The 23,112-nt window shown below is 35.6% G+C and overlaps 4 protein-coding genes across 12 annotated transcripts in view; 3 read left to right on the forward strand and 1 right to left on the reverse strand.

The window, feature by feature from the left end:
- Positions 1–23,112, reverse strand: part of Fstl5 (follistatin-like 5) — a 36,816-nt gene that overhangs the window by 8,994 nt on the left and 4,710 nt on the right. For all 4 annotated transcript variants that reach the window (XM_077424984.1, XM_077424983.1, XM_077424986.1 and 1 more), the window contains exons 3-5: positions 2,759–2,860; positions 1,305–1,434; positions 70–303 (exon numbers count right to left, since the gene is read on the reverse strand). In XM_077424984.1, coding sequence (XP_077281110.1) covers positions 70–303; positions 1,305–1,434; positions 2,759–2,860 — 466 coding nt within the window. The remainder of the gene's footprint in view (positions 1–69; positions 304–1,304; positions 1,435–2,758; positions 2,861–23,112) is intronic.
- LOC143907917 (hemolymph lipopolysaccharide-binding protein-like) lies at positions 975–6,450 on the forward strand. Of its 6 annotated transcripts, none has more exons than XM_077425031.1 (4): positions 975–1,480; positions 4,447–4,770; positions 5,096–5,710; positions 5,904–6,450. In XM_077425031.1, exons 3-4 carry the CDS (start codon positions 5,240–5,242, stop codon positions 6,198–6,200), a joined length of 768 nt encoding a protein of 255 aa, XP_077281157.1. In that variant the 5' UTR covers positions 975–1,480; positions 4,447–4,770; positions 5,096–5,239; the 3' UTR covers positions 6,201–6,450. The 6 variants fall into 6 exon arrangements, with proteins under 6 accessions (XP_077281157.1, XP_077281159.1, XP_077281160.1 ...); XM_077425033.1 differs by lacking the exon at positions 975–1,480 and adding an exon at positions 1,665–1,864; XM_077425034.1 differs by lacking the exon at positions 975–1,480 and having other exon boundaries at positions 4,447–4,629; positions 4,727–4,770.
- Positions 9,094–12,619, forward strand: LOC143907906 (uncharacterized). Its single transcript, XM_077424997.1, has 4 exons — positions 9,094–9,999; positions 10,386–10,696; positions 11,054–11,893; positions 12,077–12,619. The coding sequence occupies exons 1-4, from the start codon at positions 9,665–9,667 to the stop codon at positions 12,388–12,390; spliced, it is 1,800 nt and encodes a 599-aa protein (XP_077281123.1). The 5' UTR covers positions 9,094–9,664; the 3' UTR covers positions 12,391–12,619.
- On the forward strand, positions 12,695–23,106 carry LOC143907912 ((11Z)-hexadec-11-enoyl-CoA conjugase). The gene is made up of 6 exons (XM_077425025.1): positions 12,695–13,569; positions 17,622–17,849; positions 18,099–18,229; positions 18,770–18,975; positions 19,994–20,176; positions 20,846–23,106. The coding sequence occupies exons 2-6, from the start codon at positions 17,624–17,626 to the stop codon at positions 21,120–21,122; spliced, it is 1,023 nt and encodes a 340-aa protein (XP_077281151.1). The 5' UTR covers positions 12,695–13,569; positions 17,622–17,623; the 3' UTR covers positions 21,123–23,106.

Consider the following 23,112-nt stretch of genomic DNA (forward strand, 5'->3'; position numbering starts at 1 on the left):
GCAAATTTTCTGTGCCACGTAACTACGTATATATAAGATAGAGACGTATTTTGTCCAGCACGCGCTCACCATTGCCGAGGCATCTGGAGAGCCTTCGCGTGGTCAACGGCGTGCCGGCGTTGCAGGCCGCGCGGTGCATCTCGCAGTGATTGACGTATACCCTGCCATTGCTCGCACAGACCGGTCGATGCCTCCGCGCGCATCCACGAACGCAGACGCACGCGGCGACGATCTCCACGCCGTCCGCGGAGACCTGGCACTCTTTTCCCGCGCCGCAATACTTCACCAGGCATGGATCGTCGTCTGAAAGAGGGAAAAATATTCGCGTCTTCGCGGTAACGCCGCTCTCCCTCCGCCGCGAAGTACTCATCCCCGCCGAAGATACGTCGCATATATCGGGATCGCAACATTCGCAACCCCCGGATATACGGTCGGCGCGGCGCGCAAATGTTTCCCGTCAGCCGTATATATGTTACAAACATGCGCGATTGATGACGGGATCTTATATATGTACGAAAGCGGAATACCTCGCGCCGCGAATATACGCGTCCATTCACGACAAAATTGCCGATCATCCTCAGTAATGCGACCGTTCCATCTTGTTGCGATAAATCACTCCGCGCGACCGCAACCCCGTTAGATCGCAACCTTAGAATACTGCCAAATCATTTCGAGATTCGGGATATTTCTTCCGCTTTTCCAATATTCTCTTTTCGCTTCGCGTTATGATTTGCGACGGTTTTAGCAGAGTCAATAAAATGGGCATGATTAAACAGCGAGCGCGATTTCAAAATATAAAGTTTTGCAAGCGGTATTATTCTGAAGATGTAATTCGATAAAATATAAAGTGAAAAGTTAACGTAAAAAAAACATGTGCTAAATTGTAATTCTGTTCTGAAAAGAAAGGTACTGCAAAAGTGCAAACGATACGTTATATAAAAGTTTTTCCGCCAGTCGCCTGCACGTTTCGATCGTAATGATGCCATATATCGTGCTACTCTTCTTTTATTCGCGTTGCGAGTTGCGATGCGAGCGTTTCTCCACAATTTCGTAGCTATGTGCGCGCTTTTTTACGTAATTGCGATCTTGCTGATTGCAGGATTGGTGCTTTACGCAATTTTGGCGGCGTACGGGCTGGTTTAACGACGACACGAGGTAAACGGGTACGTATACATACGCGATTTCGGCGAATTGCGACCGGAGAGATAACACACAGTTTAATTAAACTTCCCGAACGGTGCACACCCGACGTACGAATTACTAAATTGACATTTATGCAGACGGGGGATTTAACGGTTACGCACTCTTGTAGACGTGCCGGTTCTCCGAGCTTGCGGATCCGTCATCCGTCGAGGTTGGCGTAGTGGACGGAGGATTCCCGGTGTCCGGTGACACGCCATTGTTGTCCACCGTAAAATAACGATGTCTCGAGTGCTTGAAATATAACGAATATCCACCCATCAGAGAGATATTACGTCGAGTAAGTCGCGTAATGTATAAAAGATTTCGTTAGAATAACATATAGCGACGAGATAACTTTTTTAAAGACGTAATCTCGTGGAACTGGGAAGCCCCGAGGAATCTCGAGTCGAGAATTGTCTTTGGCGAGTCGCGCTACATTCTTTATGGCCCGTGAAGGGTTCAAAATATTCAAAGCATCTCGTGAATTATTCGTCCTCGACGATTCGGTTCGCTTCAAGTCGCCGGACGGTCGACCCCCACGGCCGCGCGGCCCCACGCGCGAGGAAACGAGCGGGCGGTTACGCGCGGCCTCGCCGCGCCGCGCCGGTTTCCGAATCGAGTCACGGTCGGAGTTATGCTCTTCGACCCCGCCGAGTGCGCTGACGCGGCCGATTTCCCTCAGGTAAATACAGCGCAATGTCAATGAACACAGATAAATGTACACAGATACCGGGGAATGCGGATTACGGATGACTATCGGGCGATGAGAGTTACGCGATGAGAAGTCCGTTCCTTGGAGCGAAGCCAAGGAAGATCTGCCGTAAGGAGGGTACTCCTCAGTCCTCGTCTAACGGTCATCAGCTTTCAGACGAAGGTTTATACGAGTAATAATGTTCGCGAACGAGAGAAAGAGAGGAAATAAACGGCGAAAGAGAGAGGATACGGCGAAGACGTGAGGGCGTTGTATAATCGGGCGATAAGTTGTGTCGCGACTTGAAATTGAAACGAGCGCTGGAAAGCTTTCCGGAGGAAGCCTAATTTCAGTCATTAATCTTCCGTCAGTTCCGTCCGAAGATCTCGTTTATATATGTGAATTTATCTCAGATGTGATGTTTGAACGTAGCATTAATTATTCATTTTTTGAGAGATTTGCCTCATTCGCTGCACCTTCGGTTAAAGAGAAGGTTATCAAAAATCGATTATAAGAAAGGCAAGAAAATTAATTAAAACTACGTGCAGCAATTATGTCCAATTTAAGTTTGAAGACTTGGACGCGAAAAAGTCTTATTAATCATTCGATTGCCGAATTGCTTTCTGATTTGAGAATCGCTCAATTCCTCAATCTTTTTATCAAGACTAGCTTAATTAAGACAATTTTTAAATGATCCTTATTTAAAAAATCTTTTTTAGAGAAATAAATATATCATATATTACGATACACAAGATAAATATCTTATAATTTTATTTTAGAAATCATTTCGTTTAGTAAATATATAACAATAAGGCAACGAAATAATTTTGCGGTTTGATGAAGATATACATAATATTAATGTCGATAAATGTGTACAGTGCTTACCTTGTAACGAAGTGTATCAGAACCGAACGCAGGAGCAATATAGGTCGAGACGATCGAAAGCAACGGGAGATAGAAAGTTACGAGGCAGGGCTTTAGTCGCATCTGAAAAATATATCAAAAAATTATATCAGATCGCTGTCAGGTTCATTCTTTCATATTGTTTGCTTTATTGTTACGGTTTCTCGGAGCAAATAACGAAGGGATATCCTATGTGAACGTAAATTGATAAGGGTACGAAAGATAATTGAATACGATATGGATTATTGAGCCACATCGATCGTTCTTTTTCGACGAAAGACAGAGATAAAATCCATTTCGATTTATTAACAAGAAAAATAAAAATATTTTTATCTTATCTCGTTGCACATGTAAATATAATAATTAATCTTGCATATCTATTGGTGCTAAATAAAATGCTGTAGTTATTATTATATATAAATTAAATGTTAAACAAATTCATATGTAAATAATGTTAGTAAATTAGATTTTTTTAGTCTCTATTAATAAAATGTTAGATTTACTATAGATTTTCTATGCAAATATATGTAAGTATGTACCTTGCCATCAAAAATTTAAATTTCAGATTAATATATTTAAAAAATTATAAAACAAAAAAGAGAAAAGTACAAAGTGTCGTTTTGTTTGCGTACATATGTACAACCAAATATTTTTGTTTCTTTATAGACGGGGCAAATTTAATACTGTACCATAGTGGCACATTGTTCCGTCTGTCCGGAATCCAATCCCATTTAATACCGCGAGGAAGTTTACTTTTTCCAATTATCTAACCGTTTGTATATGTTCTTATAATCCACTGAGGCCATCAGCTCTTCCGATATATATATGTCGCGAAAAGAAAGGGAGAGAGGAGAGAAATCACTGCGATTCTGCATGCCTGGAAATTTACAGTGCTATATTCCGGAGACGTTTACACGGTAGAGGTTGGCCCATCTTAAATCTTCCGATTAACTTTGAGCGCGTGGCTGGTCTATATTTTATCACTAGGAAATTTATCATTAAGAATAGCACTTGTGTACGAATTGCAAGATATCGTATATGCAAGCGCATACGATTTTTACCGATATGCGAAAATACATTGATCGCGATGCAAAACGTGATTGGCACGACGTTGGAAATACTACTGTAATATATCCGGGAGATATTTTTCGTTATCATAAAACCATAAAATATCTTTAAAAAGACTTAGCCCTAAAAAATTCACAATAATTTTAATGCTAACAAAAATTGTCGCATATTAATATGCTATTTTCATATGTTGAATTAGTTTTGTCATAAAGCATTAAATGAATTATAATATATTTCTATACAATGATATTTTTTAATGAGAAACAGGATGAGGAGGCGGAGAATGTTTTATCACTTGTTCGCAGAGATCAGTGGTTCTCTTAAGAAAAATACATGATAATTTCAAATAATCACCTATAAATATGTATCAGTTTTATAATATTTATAATATTTTTCTTTTTCTTTATCGCAAACAGTTAGTAAAAGAGAAAGAGATGAAGAGAAGGAAACATATAGACACTTTTTTCTAATAGTCAATTTATTCTAATTTTTAATGATTTTATCAAATCATCTTGTAGCATTTAATATTTTCTTTGTCAAAAAATATTCGCCAGGGAAACATTCTTCTCGTTCCAAGTGTTTGATTTAGTTTGATCTTACAGATGTAAAACAGAAGGCCATCGTTTGCGAACCACTGCTGTCGGTCCTTGAACGATTGCTGATGATAGAACACTGCAGTCTTTTTGGATGGGTCATTTAGCCTGCTTTGGTATGTCGAGCAGATGGATTGGGACGTAGGGACGTATAATACAAGCAGGCCTCAGTTCTTCTTTGATCCCGGCTTGGTACGCATGGGTTTCTTCGTGCAGTTCAAGAACAAGTCAAGAACGAACACACTAGCCAGATAAATCGGAATAAAATGGTCCTTCGATTTTCTTTCAGATTCTGAGATTTTTTTGTGAATATTGTGTAATTCTTCAAACAAGGTATTAACATCCTTACATAATAACTCTTTTAATATATATATTTTATTGTTTATCATGCTATGTCATAAGACCTATAATATTGTGGTATAATTTTAATGATTATTCTCTCTCTCTCTCATATCATTTTTATTATTATCAAATAGTTTTGACATTTTTCTTTCATCATATTAAAAATAAACGTCTATTTTCTCGATAATCAATGATTGCTTGAAGAAGCATGTAACGTCAATTTTAAAACGGCGTTGAATGTAATTTGCCTTGAAGTAATTCGTGTACTTCCTGTTATTATTAATTATAAATTCTCCTCATTATTAAATGCAAATAGTTTCCAACACTTCTTCGTCTTCGTCAAAGAGAATCCCTATTTCGCCAGAGAGACTCTCCAAACTTGACGATTGTTCAGCCGCAGATCTCTCGGTGGAGTACTTTGTAAGGCTAATCTTCGAAGAGCGACGAATTTACGAGAAGAATGACGGTGTATTTCTTACTCGTCGGTTGCATCGCGCTGCTTGGCGTTCACGAGGAGTCGTTTGTCTCGGCTGCACCATCGAGTGGACACGGCTCCCTCGAACAGACAACCTCCGCGAATCTGAACGAGGGCGCACAGGACGCGGCCGCGAGCATCAATAATCCGGAATCCGGCTGCCCGTGCTTGACATCGGTCAATAGCTCGACGATCCCCGGACAATCGGACTGGATGACGCAACAGAGCCGGCAGCACCTCGAGCAGTTCTACTCTCAGAACGTGATGTTGCACGGCATGATGTGCTCGTGCAATGTGGCCATGCGCGGCGCTCCGATGAGAGACGATTATCGTTACACAGTAGGCATCGGCGCGCACAAGTTGCACACGAGGGCCGCCACGTGGAACGACGCGAGGAAGTTTTGTAACGAGGAGGGTGGCCACCTCGCCATCGTTAATTCCATTGCCGAGGAGCACGTGAGTCACTAATTCCATCGCTGAGTATTATTGTGATTATGTAATACACGACAATTCATCCTTACGATTTTAATTTTCTTCGAACAAATATATTTAGGAAAATGTCACAATGAATAATTATTATAAAGACATAATTATATCGGTCTCTAATTGATGTTACGCGCCGTGTAATCTGGTCTCGATCTTTCTTCAGATACTGTTGGATATATTTAATCGCTCCGGACCGATCAAGGGTGCGGCATATCCGAACGAGGCCTTCTTAGGTATACACGACCTTTATGCGGAAGGCGAATGGGTCACTGTGTTGGGCGATTCGTTGGCGAAAACCGGTTACACCAGGTGGAGCGATAAGTGGGGCGGGCAACCCGACAACGGAGGAGGCAAACAGCACTGTGGTGCCCTAATGAAAGAGGGTGGCATGGACGACGTCGCGTGCGACGTCCCATTTCCATTCCTCTGTGAACTTCCGCTGATGCGAGTTTTACAATGAGGAAAAAGCGATGCCTGTGTAAAAATTAAGCATCGCGCAAGGTTTATGTGCTCTTATATGCAACATCTTAATGTGCTCGCGTAACAGTGACGGCATTCTGCAATCATCATCCATGTGTAAAGAGCATTCTTATCTCGAATATATATTATACAAAGCTACCTTCTTTTTGTAACATATAAATCTCGCTGTTCTCTCTGTCACTTTCTACGATAGGTCACCCATCAATAAAATGTCCTGGCTTACGTAAATATATCTTGTAGAAATATATCTTTCTGGTCTTCCTAGATTTATAAAAAAAGTGATCTTTTTTTTCCTATATATGTGTGGACTTTACACTGATACAAGTACAAAAAAACAGACGGATTTGTTGATTACTTGGTCGTGTTATCAATGTTAAAATTAGCGATTCTAATTAGTTGTTTGTTTCTAGACAGTACACTTGTATTTCTGAAGTTTAGACATTGCAAGTTTCCGCGTTGTGATACAACGGTACTATTACGCGTTGAGTTATGTTGCGCGAGTTTACAGTAGGGTGAGAATTATGAGTTACAGTATACTACCGCAACAATTCGTAAATAATATTTAAAAATCAACATGTCAGTTTGTTAAGTATCTTTTTGTTAAATCGGATCGAATGTTTTTGTCCGAATCTCGTTTTTTACGAGAGCCTCAACCTCGCACGTTGCAGTCAAAGTATAACTTACGAACCTCCACGATTTATGTTTATAGGAAATACAGCGTGCGCGCGCGCGCGCGAAGTACGTTTCGCAGAATAAAGAATTTATAGAAGCATCGATAGAGAGTAGAGCAATGCAAGCCACGATGTAAGTTGGTATTTACGGTGCAACGGTATAATTTGTGGTTTTTGATTTTGCTGAATCCTCACTAAATAGCGTCTGAAATTGAGAAGCGCGCGGAGAGAATGAAGACGGGGCTAATTCCATAATATTATGTCTGTGCTGAAAATTACAGTTATAGAGAAATTATATATATATATATATATATATATATATATATATATAATTACTATCTCCCTATTTTTTAAATACACTGTATTAAGATATTATATGTATGTGAGTAATTATATGCTGAAATTATTATAGATATGTGTATGTGTTATTATCCGTTGTATATTATATATTTTGTATGTCTTTATAGTGTCCCATTTAATTGCCTGGGAATTGCCACGTAAATCGACATTCCTTATTCCTTAATCTTATATGTTTAGATAATTTTTTATAAAATTTTGTACAGATATAAAAAAAATAAAAAGTATACATTAAATAAAACACATCTAACTTCTTTTGTACATACAGTATATCTTAATTTTGAGAATTCAAACAAAAATGACATTTTATTATTATTTTTATTATTTTATTCATAAATAATTTTTATAAATTTCTAAAAAATAGTGTTTAAGCATTACATAATTATGTTTGTACTTTATTGTCCGTTTCTAAAGACAGCGCATTTCATAAAAAATGGAATTCTCTCATTAAATAAAGATTAATTAAGATTAAGCCGGTAACTTTATTTCTTTCTCATTTATTTTTCTTTTTTCTTTTCTATTTTCCGCAAATGTGGAGGATACGCCGTGTATTTATTTTTATAATACCTTTTTAAAAGAGGAAAAGATTGCAACTGAAGATTGCAACTAAAAAACATTTTTAAAATATATTCTACTGTACTACCTCTTTTTAAAAAATCGCGTTTAATGTTCTAAATTATTAAAAGTACTGCTAATAATCTTTTTATGTCAAGAGAAAATTTGTATATAAAATGTGAAATATTTTAAAATAATATTTTTGCAAAATACACATAAAATAGCCAGAGACAGATCTTTATACACATAATATTGAAGACAGAACATTACATACTAAAAAGTCAGCGATATATAGAATATGAAATCTTTTGATAGAGTATATAAACATTACGAAAACTTTTCTTTGATCTGTACAAGAAGAAAGAATCGTTTATAGCCATTCTGTGTGTGTGTGGCTGGATGACAATCTGGCATTTCGGTCTACAATATTACGACATTGCGTTACAGTTTGGCTGATTTGGCAACTACAAATGTATAAGTCTGTTTCCATTCTTTTGTGAGTTACTAATAATGCAAAGTTTCGCAGTGAAACGTCGGTTTAATGAATCTCAACAGGATTGGCCTTTCTTCCGCTAAATCGAATTTCTTGCTACATGAGGAGTTCGCAGGGAAAGGGCAAGTAACTTTTGAACAACTTTTTTCAGCGTTATATAATATGCTTTATGTGTCACTATCGCATTAACGCTAACAGTAAATTGAAATTAATATCAAATGGATTTTTTCCTTAAAGAACGAATGAATATATGCGTTATATTAACAAATTTTGTAATAATTAAATAAATAATATCTAAGTGTCCAAATATAAGTGACCATATATTCTTGAATTTATTTCAAATAAGTTTAACACAAAAATAAATATTATAAATTAAATAAACTTAATGTATTAAAGTTTGAAACTTAATTCTAAAATTATGGTAAATGAGACTTTTCGTAAAAATTTCTCATTGCATATGTAAAATTGTTTGTCGTGCTATTTGACAATTTATAAGTTTTATATTAGTCGTGACGTTTATACATTTCATTCTTATCCTTCTGTAGGAGTGAGCAGATTGAGTTTTTAATTCCGACCAAATGCAGGGACGTTTTGATATTGAATATCGATGAGCATTCGAGATTCGAGATATGCATGCAAAACAAGCGTCAACTTCTGCTGGTTTTCAGACGCGTATGGCGTTCAAACCTACAACGTACAAATTATATAGTCGTAGAAAGCATAACATAACGCCGAAAAATGAATCGTAACTGGTATATTACTAACAAAAATCATCGTAAAATTAACGGTCACGACGATGGAATAACATTGTGATATGTACACGAACCCATGAGCAATGTCATCGCTCATTCTTTCGCATGACTCGCACTTAATGATGTTAGAGATTGCCGTGGAAAACGTAAGCGAATACTTTTTGTGTACCAATGTAATTTCGATATATATGATTTATATTATATTGTATATATAGAAATATTTGTAAAAAGCGTCAATAGAAATTCTGGGATGCAATAGATACTTTTCCGCGAATATTTTTCAGGACTAGAGGAGCCTATTCTGTAAACGTTAACGACATCATTACGTGCTTTGCGCAGCATTTCTGTGGTATATTATATCTATGCAAAGCACGTAACGATGTTGTTAACCGTTTACAGAATAGGCCCCTTTAGTCTAAGAGCTAAGGTCATTTCTATAATTCTAATTCAATACAAAATATATTAATGCCTAAATTCGATTACCATTAGCAATAGTCGAATAAATTTTGCTAAATTATCAGAGTATTAATTATCTGATTGCGTGTAACAGTTGTTTGTCCCTTGGACCACGGCACTCGACAAAGTCATCCTGAAGAAAACTATCGTCACGTTTCGCATGCTGGATAAGGATTGGATATCGCTGTCACCGAACCGGCGCGATTATCGTCCTTATCAAGGCTCCAACTACGAGAACGAGAAATTTTACGGTGGCAGATCCATCGTCTTTTCCGTGCCGACAGATTTCTTCGAGAAAGAAGCGAGCGGCGTCGATGTTCAGCTATATGTTCGGAAACAAGTGTGCAAGTATTTTGAGATGGTCTCGCGCCAGAGAATCGGCTTCGTCGCTGTGCCAGTCGATAATCTGCTGAACAGCATTGCCAAACAAATCCGCGAGCGGAACGAATTAGCGGAACACTTGTCGGACTTCTATAAACGGCAGATTATTTCGAGGTGATAACCCCGGAAACCGAATTATCGGTTGTTGACGTTGGGCGGGAATTTTTCTCGTCAAAAACTATTTCCACTCTCACTGTCCGATTGCGTTTGTCTTAAGATATTCGTTGAAAATTGATTATCGAAAAAGAGCTAATGTTACAGAAATGTTACTTCATTATTACTTTTGCAAGTAATATTGTAAAATATATGATTATGTTATATTTAGCGTTATAGGCGATGTTTTGAAAAAAGAAATATCTTGACGATTGGCCGAGAAATCCGTTAGAAAAGTGTACTTCCTTTGAAGTATTTTCCTTTTCCTTTCAATGGAAGTATGCTTAGTGTGGGACGTCCTGTATAATCCTAGGGGGCTTAATAATACGGTGAATATGTCATTTAAGGTCTATGATGGGAACATACACTTTGTTGGACGAGAACTTCCGGAATACCGCCGCCACGATTTCGCTCTACATTCGGATCAGTTATCTCGGCAAGTGTCTCGTAACAGAGATCACGCAAGTCAAAAGTATACGCGGAGCGTTTTACACTCGTGGGGACTCGGATGAGAAACAACCGTATTTCTCTCGGCAGCTAACATCGAAGGAGCTTCAAAGCGGTTGCTGGGTCGACGGTGGTTTGCCTCATGTTCCTCACGGTCGTTTAATATGTCGCTGTGAGGAGCTCGTTAAAAAGGAGGCCGTGGATTTAGCCAGTAATTGATTCAATCGCTTTAGACAAGAATGCTGTTAGAAGAGTTTTTTATGTTTCTTGCTTAATTTAAAAATAAAGCTCCCTTCTTAAATGAATAAAAAATCTCCCTTACATGAGAAGCGCTATTTTAATGTTATCTCAAATATGGAGCACTTTTACAAAATGTATGTTTATATAAAACAGACGGTAATAGCCTGTTTTTGGGAATAAGCTCCTTTAAAACGAGCGATTGATTATTCTTGTGAGTTCAACAAAGCTATTATACGTTTTATAAAAATCTAGATAAGTATAGATTCTATCCAAGAATAAACAACGTGATTGCAAACGAGTTCATGGATCGATACGTAACTGTTCGCAGTGACAAGAGAAGCTGTTGTCGCTACGATTGCCATGACGACAGCTGTTGCAGATGTCACTCCTACAATCCCAATGAGACCAACTACTGTGGACGCAGTTGCAGATACCGATCTGCAGATTTCCGTTGCAGAAGTTGCTGTGGATACCGCCGTGATTAAAAGAAAAAAAGCACTTGCTAATAAAGTTGCGGATTCTGCTGTAATCTCCGTTCCGAAAGTTGTTCCGGATGCTGTCGCGATTAAAGGAGAAAAAGCACCTGCCGATGCAGTTGCAGACTCTACTGTGATCTCCGTTCCAAAAGTTGTTGCGGATGCTGCCGCGATTGAAACAGAAAAAACATCTGCTGATGTTGTTGCAGAGTCTGCTGCGAATACCGTTGCAAAAATTGATACGGTGAATACGGATGCCGCTGCAATAAAAAGAAGAAAAATATTTGCTATTGCAAACGCAACCGTAGATTCTGCCGCGATCCCCATTGCTGCGGGTACTGTTGAAATTAAGCGAGGAAAAGCGCCTGCCAATGCAGTTGCAAACTCTGCTGCAATTCCCGTTGGAAAAGTTGCAGAGGATGTTGCTGTAGCTAAAGAAAATGAACTTGATAGTGAAGCTGTAGACTTTACTGCGATCTCCGTTGCGAAAATTGCTGCCGTAATTGATACAAGAAACGCACCTGCTGATTATGGAGCATTAGGCGACAGAACAGATGCAGGCGCAGATGTGGACGCGCTTGCAAATGCATATGAGAGAACTACGATTCCAATAATGGCAACCGATAATGAAGTAATTAACGATGAGCGAGCCAGCATTCGTAGAAAGGTTCTTATCGATTCTCTAATTAAAGGTAAATATAATTTGAAAAATTATACTGTTCCGAAAATCTTTATCTTACCTATCCTTTTTTCTTAAAATTCTATATAAATATCTCTAAAAAAAAGAATGAGATGTTTACGTAATTTTATCTATTAAATCGTGATATTGTTAAATATAATGTACATAAGAAAAATATGGGATTTCTTTTCCCTAGATGTCAAGGCAGATGATGCTGCAACAGCGAAAACAAAAGGATACGCGATAAAGGACAATGGGGAGAGGGTTTTCAAGAAAACGTTCTCCACGTCGAGCAAATCGAAGCGCGGAAGAAACACGGCGACAATCGGTATCACAGAAAGAGGGAAGAGAATTCTTCCTCCTCCGTCGCCTCCTTTTCCGCGTCTGCAAACGTATCCTTTGTGCTGTCAATTGCAACCACATCTAACTTGTTTCACCGATTGCTTCGACGTTTCACCCTGTTATTGTTATTGGACAGCCTGTCCTCTTCAATTCTTTTACAGTGCATAAACAAGTTCACAAACACTACGGAGCCTCGTCATTTACGGCAACAAGTTAATAGCTAGTGCTGGTTAGATAGTTGACGAAATAAATATAATATTCGACTGAATAAAATTTATTGAATAAAATTATACAGCGCAATGAAGCAAGAAGAAGTGAGAATCTCATGTTACAAATATGATGCTTCATGTATCAAACTGGGAAAGTCTTCCGTTTAATTATGCTTGAAAGGAAAGTGCTTTACGATCTCTCTTTTCTCATAAATAAACGGAAACTGCTCTACCGCTCACAATCATATCCATCGTGCATTATATCAGTAATAAATACGCAAATATGTAAAATATAATTGTGTATATATATATATATATATATATATATATATAACAAAGCGGGTGATAAAAAATATCGTTTTACAAAAGACTATTAAATTGTTGGTGTGAAAATGTAACTAATTAAAATTTTTTAGAGTCCTTAAAAATATGACGTACAACATTACCATTGTAGAGAAACAGTTCAAATATTTAAAACCTAATATTTTATGTCTGTTAATATTCTTGTACACAACAAAGGATTAATGAATTCATCATACTATATTGATGAGATCTTAACAATTTCAAAAATCGCTTAGAAATTATATGATAATTTGAGAATAGAATTTTGAATAACCAATTTTTTTTCACGGGCAGTGAAATAAAATTCCATCATTAATATAATCTCGGAATAATACAAGTTTTTCCATAAATTTGCATTTTACTGTATGGAGTACGTAACGGTATGTTGTGTTATTATGTAGTGTCAACACGACATGTTGACATCATTAACGTATCGGCGCTATAAATAACAGGATATTTATAAAAATTAAGAGAGAATCTGAAATCGAGGAATAGCGAAAGGTGTTCTGATCGATGGACAAGATGTGTATTTGACTGCAATGTAGAACACCGGACCCGCGAATCAAGACGCGCGGCCGTTTCTCCTTCCACTATATCGAATATCCTAAGCGTTTCTTTAAATATATTAGCGTCACGGGCCTCTTTATAAACGCGGTATGATATTCCGAAGATCGTATTGAACGTGTTCGAAGAGAAGCAGTACGGTACCTGCCGTACACCCGAGCGGTCTTTAATTCTATCTATATAGTTCGTGTTTGACACAATTTTGCAGGACATTTGCGTACCTTCGACCTAAGTAAGTATAACGTGTTGTAAAGTTGTTGTATATCGCGTGAGTTTTTTTAATCGTGTTGTGAAGTTGAGTTTCGAAGTATGCAACAAAATAATGTTTATCTTTCTGTTGGAAGTTACATATTAACATTGCAAAAGAACAAAAATAGACAAATTCGGAATAATCTAAAATCTGGAACCTTTGTAATTAGATGTTAATACGATGTGTAGTATTTTGGTGATATCAAATTCGTAGATACTTATACATATCGTCTAATTCTTAAAAACGTATACCTTCTTTTTTAAGTAGTACCACCAAAAAGAGAAACTTCAAGAATTTTCTAGTTTCATATTGGTAAACATAAATATACTAAAGCTCATTTGTTTTAGTAATTTAATTAATAATTAATAATTTTTCACAACTCACATATGTAATCTTTAAAGTTTCAAGCCGTTATCTGTTATAATTTAATTTAATTCGAATTTATTTGTTAAAAAACAAATTTATCAAACGCAAATATATATTAATTTTTTTATTTAAATATTGAATTTTTATTTTAAATATTTATTTCAGTTTCTAAAAACATTTACTTTTTTTGCGTGACTTCTTTTAAATATTATTTGTTTTTTTTAATATTTGTGTTTCTTACGATAATGAGAAGATTAAGATCCGAATATTAAATACTGTTTATATTCCCTCTTAAGTAATTATTCTAACTTTATCTATTGGAGACAATATTGTTAACGAAAATATTATCGAATATCCCATATATCCACTCGTCTCGAGAAGAGAGGGTATACATGATCAAGGTATAATGAGAACGCCCGGGCTTTATATAGGATGACAGCGGCGGTGCTTATCGATAGATTTCAACATCGACCTCGCTGTATAACAATATACGCGGATAGACAATACTTTCTGAATAGGGTACTGGCATGATTTTCCTCTTACCAAGTTGTAACTTTGATGAAGTTCTCATGAAAGTTACCAAGATATATCGATTTGATACATCAAACATTTCCCGCGTCATGGCCTGAATAACGGAGGAAAATGCTGATACATCGGAGAGACACATTTATAATAACATTATCAATTGTTAAATAATCGATAATACATAGATACATGGCATTGTGTAAACAATTTGTTTTGGACATGAAGCGTTTAATAGGTATATATTAACAAGAGAGTGCACGCGATTGAATTATTTTGGCGCAATATTCGATTGTGCTACTAATAGAAATTTTGAATTTTCTGCCGATAAATATGAGTAACAAATACACAAGATATAATATGAATCAACTAAACTGTTTTACATATCTATACATATATGTATAACTGTGCTTTATTGCGCAACGTATACCTGCTCGTGCAAGTTACATATCGATTTCATGTTTAGAAACAGATTACGTATGTACAATCTCGATAAATATCACGGTATTAGATTGGCTTATTTGCCCCCAGAATATTATTTGCGAATATCCACGCGCTATTTCAACTTTACGGGCTCGTGCGCAATCGTACTTTCTTGCCCATTGTTTCGGCACTGAACGCGATTTAGCGTGTATTTTCGCCACGTTAAGCCCACGGTGGGATTACAAGAAAGGAGGGGTTGTAAACCGCGGGATCTGGAGCAGCGTAGGTGGTAGCGATAGTGGTGCATTATCCGCGTATACGCCGCGCGCCGCGCCGGCAGAAATATCCCCCGGCTGGTTCATACATATTAACGTAAGTCATTGCACGTGTCCTTACACGAATTGCGCGGGGGAAACAAAACAGCCGGGGGATATTTCTGCCGCGACCGCGCTTTATGAGCGGGCTACGATCGGGGGTAAGACCGCTATTACACCGTAGATTACGGTACCGCTGCCTGTTGGAACTAAACGACGCGCGAATATCGCCGATAAAGACTCTACGAAATCGACGGCGTCGAACGAAACATGACGTAACCGCAGTTTTTTATAACACTTTGTCGCAAGCCGAACAAAAACATCGTGTCAATTATTTTAAAGAAATAAAGTTTCACATATTAATTTGAGTACAATTCGAGACTCTTATACTTACGAGGAAAATGCTCCGATATCGAAATAGCCCATTAGCTTAAATTTCAATTACCATTATCTATTAAATTTGGATGTTGCAACTGTCAGATCAATTTAGTTTCAGTAGAAAACTGTGGAAAGCAACCTTATTTTCCTTTTTTATTTCCGTAGTGAATCAATATCATCCGAGAATTACATCTCCTCGCGATATAACGAATTCTTCTCGATACATAAAAAGTTCCATCAATGGTTTATATATGTATATAGCGAGAAAAATCTAGCCCATGGAATCTATAATAATCATAATAAAACGTAAAGTATGTTAATAGCGGAAAAATACAATTAGTAATATTGACGTGGTACCAGAAGTTTTCTAATTGCTTTCACAGAACTGGTTTTGTCGTGAAGAAAGTTATTTGTGCGACCGCCATTGAACTTGGCGACATTTATCATAATTTTTATAATTATATTATAATTATCACATCGAGAGACTAAACCTTTACATATCAAATGTAGGACTGAATTATCAGGATGTAATGATTTATTATATGGAAAGCGCATCACATCTTTCATCGCGATTTTATACGCTTTTACTTTCTTCATACCTCTACTTTCATCATATACTTTAATCGAGTTTGTATCAATTAGAAATTGAACACGTTGCCGTAAAAAAAATTCACAATCAATTAATCGCGCGAATCAAAACACTGCGGTTTACCGTCATGAATTTCAAGCATGCTTTCTAATGTGGAAGCAGGTAATATACTTATATTGTGTAAATTTTAAGAATGTATTTATAAGATGATGTTCATATAGAGCAGGTTTCGTTATTTACAGTTATAGACTAATGTTATAGATGTATGCGAACTGTGTAAACAGTTTTTTACTTCAAGTTTTTATTACAAAACTTTTTTATTATAAATGTATAAATATGTATGTGTTGATTCGTTGGGATCACAAGAGCATAGCATAATTTCATCGTAGCTCGCAGCGTTTTAAATATATAATACAATTCGCGTTGATTTTCACAACAAACTCGGTCAAACGCGTGTCGGCGAAATGAATCGGTTGGCAATGCGTGACGCGTACTTAACTGCCTTGACCACGAACTTGCGTTCTCGCATTTCGCGCGGGAGTGCGGGAACGCTATTCACTTTGCCACGAGAGAGTCGCAGATATGTTGAAATTACGCTCGTTATAAATGGTGTGCAACCACGCGTATCGTTGAAGTACACGCGAGCTGGGAAACGCGTCTCGTTCGACGCTGCGATTACAGATGCTCGTCTAATGCAGATAATTACACGCGCCGGGGCATCGAGGCAGTTATACTGTTAACAATGGGTGCTTGTTAACACGAGATCACTCTATAACGTGACCGATATGAAATCTCGCCCGGATCATGCGCTCGCCATGTAATTTTGTAAATAATATGTTATATGTAACGTAATTGACTCATTTATCTTTATGATGTATATTATTTGACTTTTTAACGTTAAAACAAATTTGGATTTTTTTAATGCTTCGCGGCGAATAATGTAGGTGCAACTGTATATATATTTTTATTATGACAGTTTGTCCTCTATTCAATTTCGTATTATTATATTAATTATAAAAACGATTATAAAAATTTCTGATTTATTTTATGAATTAATATATTTCGTGACGTTAGAGATTAATATTTGTACCTACTCTTTTAAATTTACACGATTATTTTGTGAATTTGTAAAAATATAATTCTTTTGCACTATACCTAGCCAATATTTTCATAAATTAATACGTATATAAAGAATTGATAGAATAAAATAAAGATTTTTTGATACCTGAAAATAGACGACATAACTGTCGTTATACATAAAATTATGATTTATCGTACTCGTTTCTCTTGAAATAGTGCGATTCTTTTATGATCTTTTGTCACCATATATATATATATATATATATATATATATATATATATATAAAAGCTCGCACAAGATAGGTGATGGTAGGTAAACGAGATAGGATAAGTTAAACAAATGTTGCTCCAAACATTTTCAGCAATGTATAGTTCGATAACCGAATATGAGGACAATAAAAACCGAAAATTAGTCCAGGCAATAACAAAAAATGGCAGAAATTCGATTCTCAATCAACCACCGAAGCACATGCCAGCGGAGCAGCCATTAATTTGGCAGAATATTATTGGCATCGCCGTTCTTCACGTTGCCACGATCTATTTATTTGCTACGCGATTTCGTGAAGCGAAATTTTGGACCTGGATGTGGTGTACGTATTTATTAAAGTAATTTTTCATTATAATTTTGTTTATATACATAATAAGAGATTATTTCTTTACACACTTCAAATTTAATTTTAATTCATAAATCGTTCATTTTAAATCGTTTATAAGTAAAAAATTATTTTAATATTTTGATAGTCTCTTATAAAAATTTTCTCATCTCATCATCATTACGTGTTAAACAATAAAAGAATAAATTTGATCTTATTTTTATTTTATTTTCTGCTTATTTCCAGGTATCTTACATCTATTTACGTGTGGTGTCGGCATAACCGCTGGTCTTCATCGTCTTTGGGCACATAGAAGCTATAGCGCTAAATTGCCACTCAGAATACTACTTGTTTCTTTATACTGTATGGCTGGCCAGGTAAGATTCTTAAATATTACAATCGTAATCCGGTCAGTTAACAGCTTCACATTAAAATTTATTATAATTTGCCACAAGTTGTTATTTTCAGACAGATTCACTTTTTTGCAATAGGAATTTGCAGTAGATCATCAGACGATTGTGAATGCGCATAGTAACACAATAACGTTTTATACATTTACACTTGTTGCCTATACTCTCGCTAATAGAATGCTTATGTAATATTTAACTCTGGTGATTAATGTATTTATTTGCTGTATATGCCTACATTCACCGATTCAAGAATATTTCCATTATGATGTTAATATCTTTTGGACCAATACAGCAATGGTTGTTGGGTATATAATTGTTGAAAATTTCAGATTTCTTGATTTGGAATTTCGCAATTGCGCGATTACGGGTTTTTTGAGGAATTAGTAGTCAAGTTTTTTTCTCAGCGGGGATTCTAAAAGAAATTATTACTTATATATATATATATATATATATATATATATATATATAAATCTAATTATTAAGCTTGGAATTTTCTCTTTCTCGCAGATTTTTCCGTCTAAATGGCTTCGTATCCATCGAGTACATCACAGATACACGGATACGTGCGCGGATCCGCATAACTCTCACCGCGGCTTTTTCTTCTCGCACATTGGCTGGTTAATGATGAAGCAGCATCCGGCGGTTAAGGAGTACGGTAAAAATGTGGATATGAGCGATATCGCTGCCGATCCTGTAATACGTTTTGTCGACAAGTGAGTCTAACAATTCAGCATGTTCAAAGTAATTTTTAACTGATCCGTAATAAAACGTTCACGTTCGAGAAACATATAATTAATTGCGGTCGCGTGATTGACTTGCAACGATCGAATATGATTGAGTGAATTTACTGGCATATGTCAGTTTCCATTACCATCAATCGTCGTAACAAAATAGAATTTTTTTTTAATGTATCTCCAATGGAATTCGTATCAATTTTCATGTTTTTCAAAAAATGAACGATTTTATTCTTATTACATGTTGTTTTCAATTCATTTAAATTTGATATAAAAAGTATCAAAAATCTTTTCTTTCCTAAAATAATAATAAAAGTAAAAAAACAAACAACGCACGAAATAAAAAATTGTATAGTATGAAAAAGTATTCTATAATAATAACAATAATTTACGAATTGATTCCTCATTATATTCAGCTGAATGAATGCTCGAAATAAAAGGAAAAAGGAGCTTGAAGAGATGCTCGCGAAGAACAAGATCTAGATAATATTACACGATTTGTATTCAAAGTATGTGAAAAGCAAACGGAAATGGGGAATGGGGTTCGACATTTGTGAAAAAAGATCACGATGATTGAGTTGGATTGTTCGCGAAATCGCTTCGTAATTATCTGAAGTGTTTTTGAAATTGCGTGACGCGTTGTTCCCCGAGATGAGGGAGATTAAGTATAGTAATCAATCAGTGTGAAATGTCTCATTAGGGAGTGGAATTGAATGCCAGTATTGCAATTTATTTTGATTTATGCACTTGGATCAAACGGTCATAAATAAAGGCGCCTCTGCATAATTCGCAGTTCGCGAAACGCAAGATACACGCACAGTCTACATGTCAATATTGTCAATCAAACCTCTCTGTGAGACTGTGCGTGTATCTTATCTTATTGCGTTTCGCAAACTGCGAATTATGTCGAGGCGCCTTATAAAGGATGCAAGCTGCCGTTACGCTGTTGTTGAACTTCGCATGTGCGTAACACTTTACTAACGCTTCTTCATTGCAGGTATCATCCGCTGATTATGGTGCCACTGTGCTTTGTCCTGCCGGCTGTGATACCGGTTTACGCATGGAACGAATCCTGGGATATAAGTATGAGCAGCGTGATCGTCCGTTACGTATTGTCGTTGAATTTTACATTCTCTGTCAATAGTTTCGCTCACTTGTGGGGCAACCGACCGTACAACAGGTACCCGTCAACCTTTTAGGGGATCACGTTTACACGATTGCCATTAAAATTGGCCAGCATAATGTTCGGATCGTGTTTTAGATATAAATAGGGAAAATTTTCAATTCAATATAAAAGATTACAGGTTTCGATTACAGTTTAATAAGGATTTAATCGAAATAATAAGGGAGATATTCTAATAAATAAGACAATTGTCTTTTAACGATAACATCAATAATTGATATATCGTTGTATAATTTTTAATAGATACTTCTATATTAAATAGATATATCAATCATATTTTTAACAGGTTTTAAGTTTTATTGTACTATCCACGATTCTCATATAATGTTTAACATTGTTGAAAATTATATTTACAATATTCTGAGGTTTCCATTCTATTTTAAAGAATATCCATTATCTATTATAATATTATTATCTATTATAAAAAATAGAAAAAATTTTGGGAAAATCTCAATATTTTCTCAGGTCCCTACTATTGTAAATTATTTTTAAATAATGATGGGAAATTTATCAAAGTTTATTTCACATCTGTATAGATAGAAGCAGATAGAAGTTCTAAGGTGTTATTCCGCTTAAATAATCTGTTGCATGATATTCCGGCGAAAGTTCGTTCGCGTAATCGGCCCGGATCAAGCGAAACTTCTCTTTCTCTTTTTCTTGTTCTAGAACTCTTAAGTCAACAGAGAATCCTGTGGTGTCCTTCTTTGCCATTGGCGAGGGTTGGCACAATTACCATCATTGCTTCCCGTGGGACTACAAGGCTGCGGAGCTTGGCTTCTATCGTCTCAATTTGACTACCGCCTTTATAGATTTCATGGCTTGGTTGGGATGGGCGTATGATTTGAAGACACCAAACGCTAAGCTCGTCGATAGACTTTGCGCGAATAAAGGTGACGGTACGAGAGGCTGGATAAATATTCCCGAGATATCAGATGTTCAATAAAATAATGAGAAAACGCATGCACTAAATTCGTACATTTCATTTTAATTTTATTTCTTCGTAGAGTAACAAGATGTAATTTTTAAATTTATTATAACAATGATCTAACCCGTTTTTGAAAAGATAGATATAAGAGATATAAGAAAACCTATAAGATATAAATATAATTTTGATAATTATTATTTATTTTTTATTAGAACCAATATATATATAATCGAGATTATAATTGTATTTCGACATATTTTAAAATCTCTGTGTCCCACGAGTTTTGCATGACAGTGTTACATGTGGTAAATACACATATGTAAGTAAATGCATTTTAATATGCCGTATTCGATATAAAATGTTTCGCGCATTTGTGTTCACACGCAAGTTATTTTGAATATATTGCTCAATGTAACGGATTCACCGGAATGTGGACTTTATTTTGAGACGTGTGTTATCTAACAATAGCGTTTCTTTGTAAGTAAGATATTTCATGCATCTATTTTATATAAAAATTCAGAAAGCGTTATTATTATTATTATTATTACATAGAGAGAGAGTTTGTGATGTACGCACACACACATCACGCGCGTGTGTATATACATTACTTTATTGACCTTTGAAACAATGTTAAAAAAAATCGAGATAGAAGTATGTATAAATTTGAGAAAAAAGATCAGCATTTTTTAATCATCTTAGAAAATATTTGAAAAAAATTAAATCTAAATTAATGTGTTTAAGCTTTTAAAAAGGTAGTTTAAATTACTGTCGCCCTTATCCTTCCGATTGTTGATTGAGGTGCACAATGGAAAAAGGGAGACTGTCTTTTAAAAATTAGATAGCATCCTACTTCCTTTTTGCTGATTCGAATATAAATAATTGTAATCTTTTTCCCCGGCCGTTCCGGCGTTTCTTTTTTCCGAACTTGAATAAATAGAATAATGTTTGCAGTCATATCTTATGCATGATCACTGTATCTTCGAATTAAAGGAATATTATGGGAATATGGAGTGGAATACGCGTATGGGTACATTATCTTCAACTGGATATTACTGCTTTTGATAGATGGATTATCTGCGAATTTTCGTGGATGATGTACATTGCTTAATTACGTTCGTTAAAATTATATTAATAATTTCTCATACGCGAAATGCATAACACGTATTATATGGATATATGTGAAATAAGCGGAAATATATTGATATTTCAGAGAACATTTTCATATGCATGAAGAGCAATGTAGATATATAAAAGGCTGATTATATGTTCTATTACACAATTAAATAAAATCATCAAATAATATGTAATAGCTTTTAATGATGTTATAGGATTCTAATTGTTAGCATATAAATATATGTGTTACAACTTACAACTAACATCAGATATTTATTAATATTAATATAATAAATATTAATAAATTATTTAATTATATCTATTATATTATATTAATATTATTCGTTCACAACAGCAAATTTAAAAGTACTTGTAATTTATTTATTTTGTAAAAAATTGGAGTAGTAATTGATATGTTTCTATGTTTAAATTATGATAGTTTTAATATGCAACTTGTAGCAAAGTATTCATAAAGCACAACTAATTGAAAGTTAATTAATGCGTACAGCATAAATTATAACTTTATGTAATTCGTCGATCCCCTAAAATATTTTGCGTTTAATTTTAATATATTGGCTTAGGATCATGTATTATAATTATAAAATAGTAACCGTAGCTTTAATTAGTGGAATTAATGCATACATTTTTTTTACTCTGTTAATTAAAAAATATTATTTCAGTTATATTAAAAAAATATAAATCCTATCTCTCTCTCCAAATTTAAAGGTTATATTTCTATAACAAGTATCTAGATAATTAACATTCTTCGCCGTAATCTTCTATATAAGCCTCACGCAAATTTTTGTTCCGGTCCGATAGCGGAATTTTAATAAAGGCTTTGTCATATGATAGGTAGTATCGGGTGTATCACACCGGGTGGAGAGCACGCGCCTCC

The sequence above is a fragment of the Temnothorax americanus genome, unplaced genomic scaffold (assembly GCF_048541705.1).
Source record: "Temnothorax americanus isolate GAGA-0224 unplaced genomic scaffold, ASM4854170v1 Scaffold9, whole genome shotgun sequence".
NCBI lineage: Eukaryota > Metazoa > Arthropoda > Insecta > Hymenoptera > Formicidae > Temnothorax > Temnothorax americanus.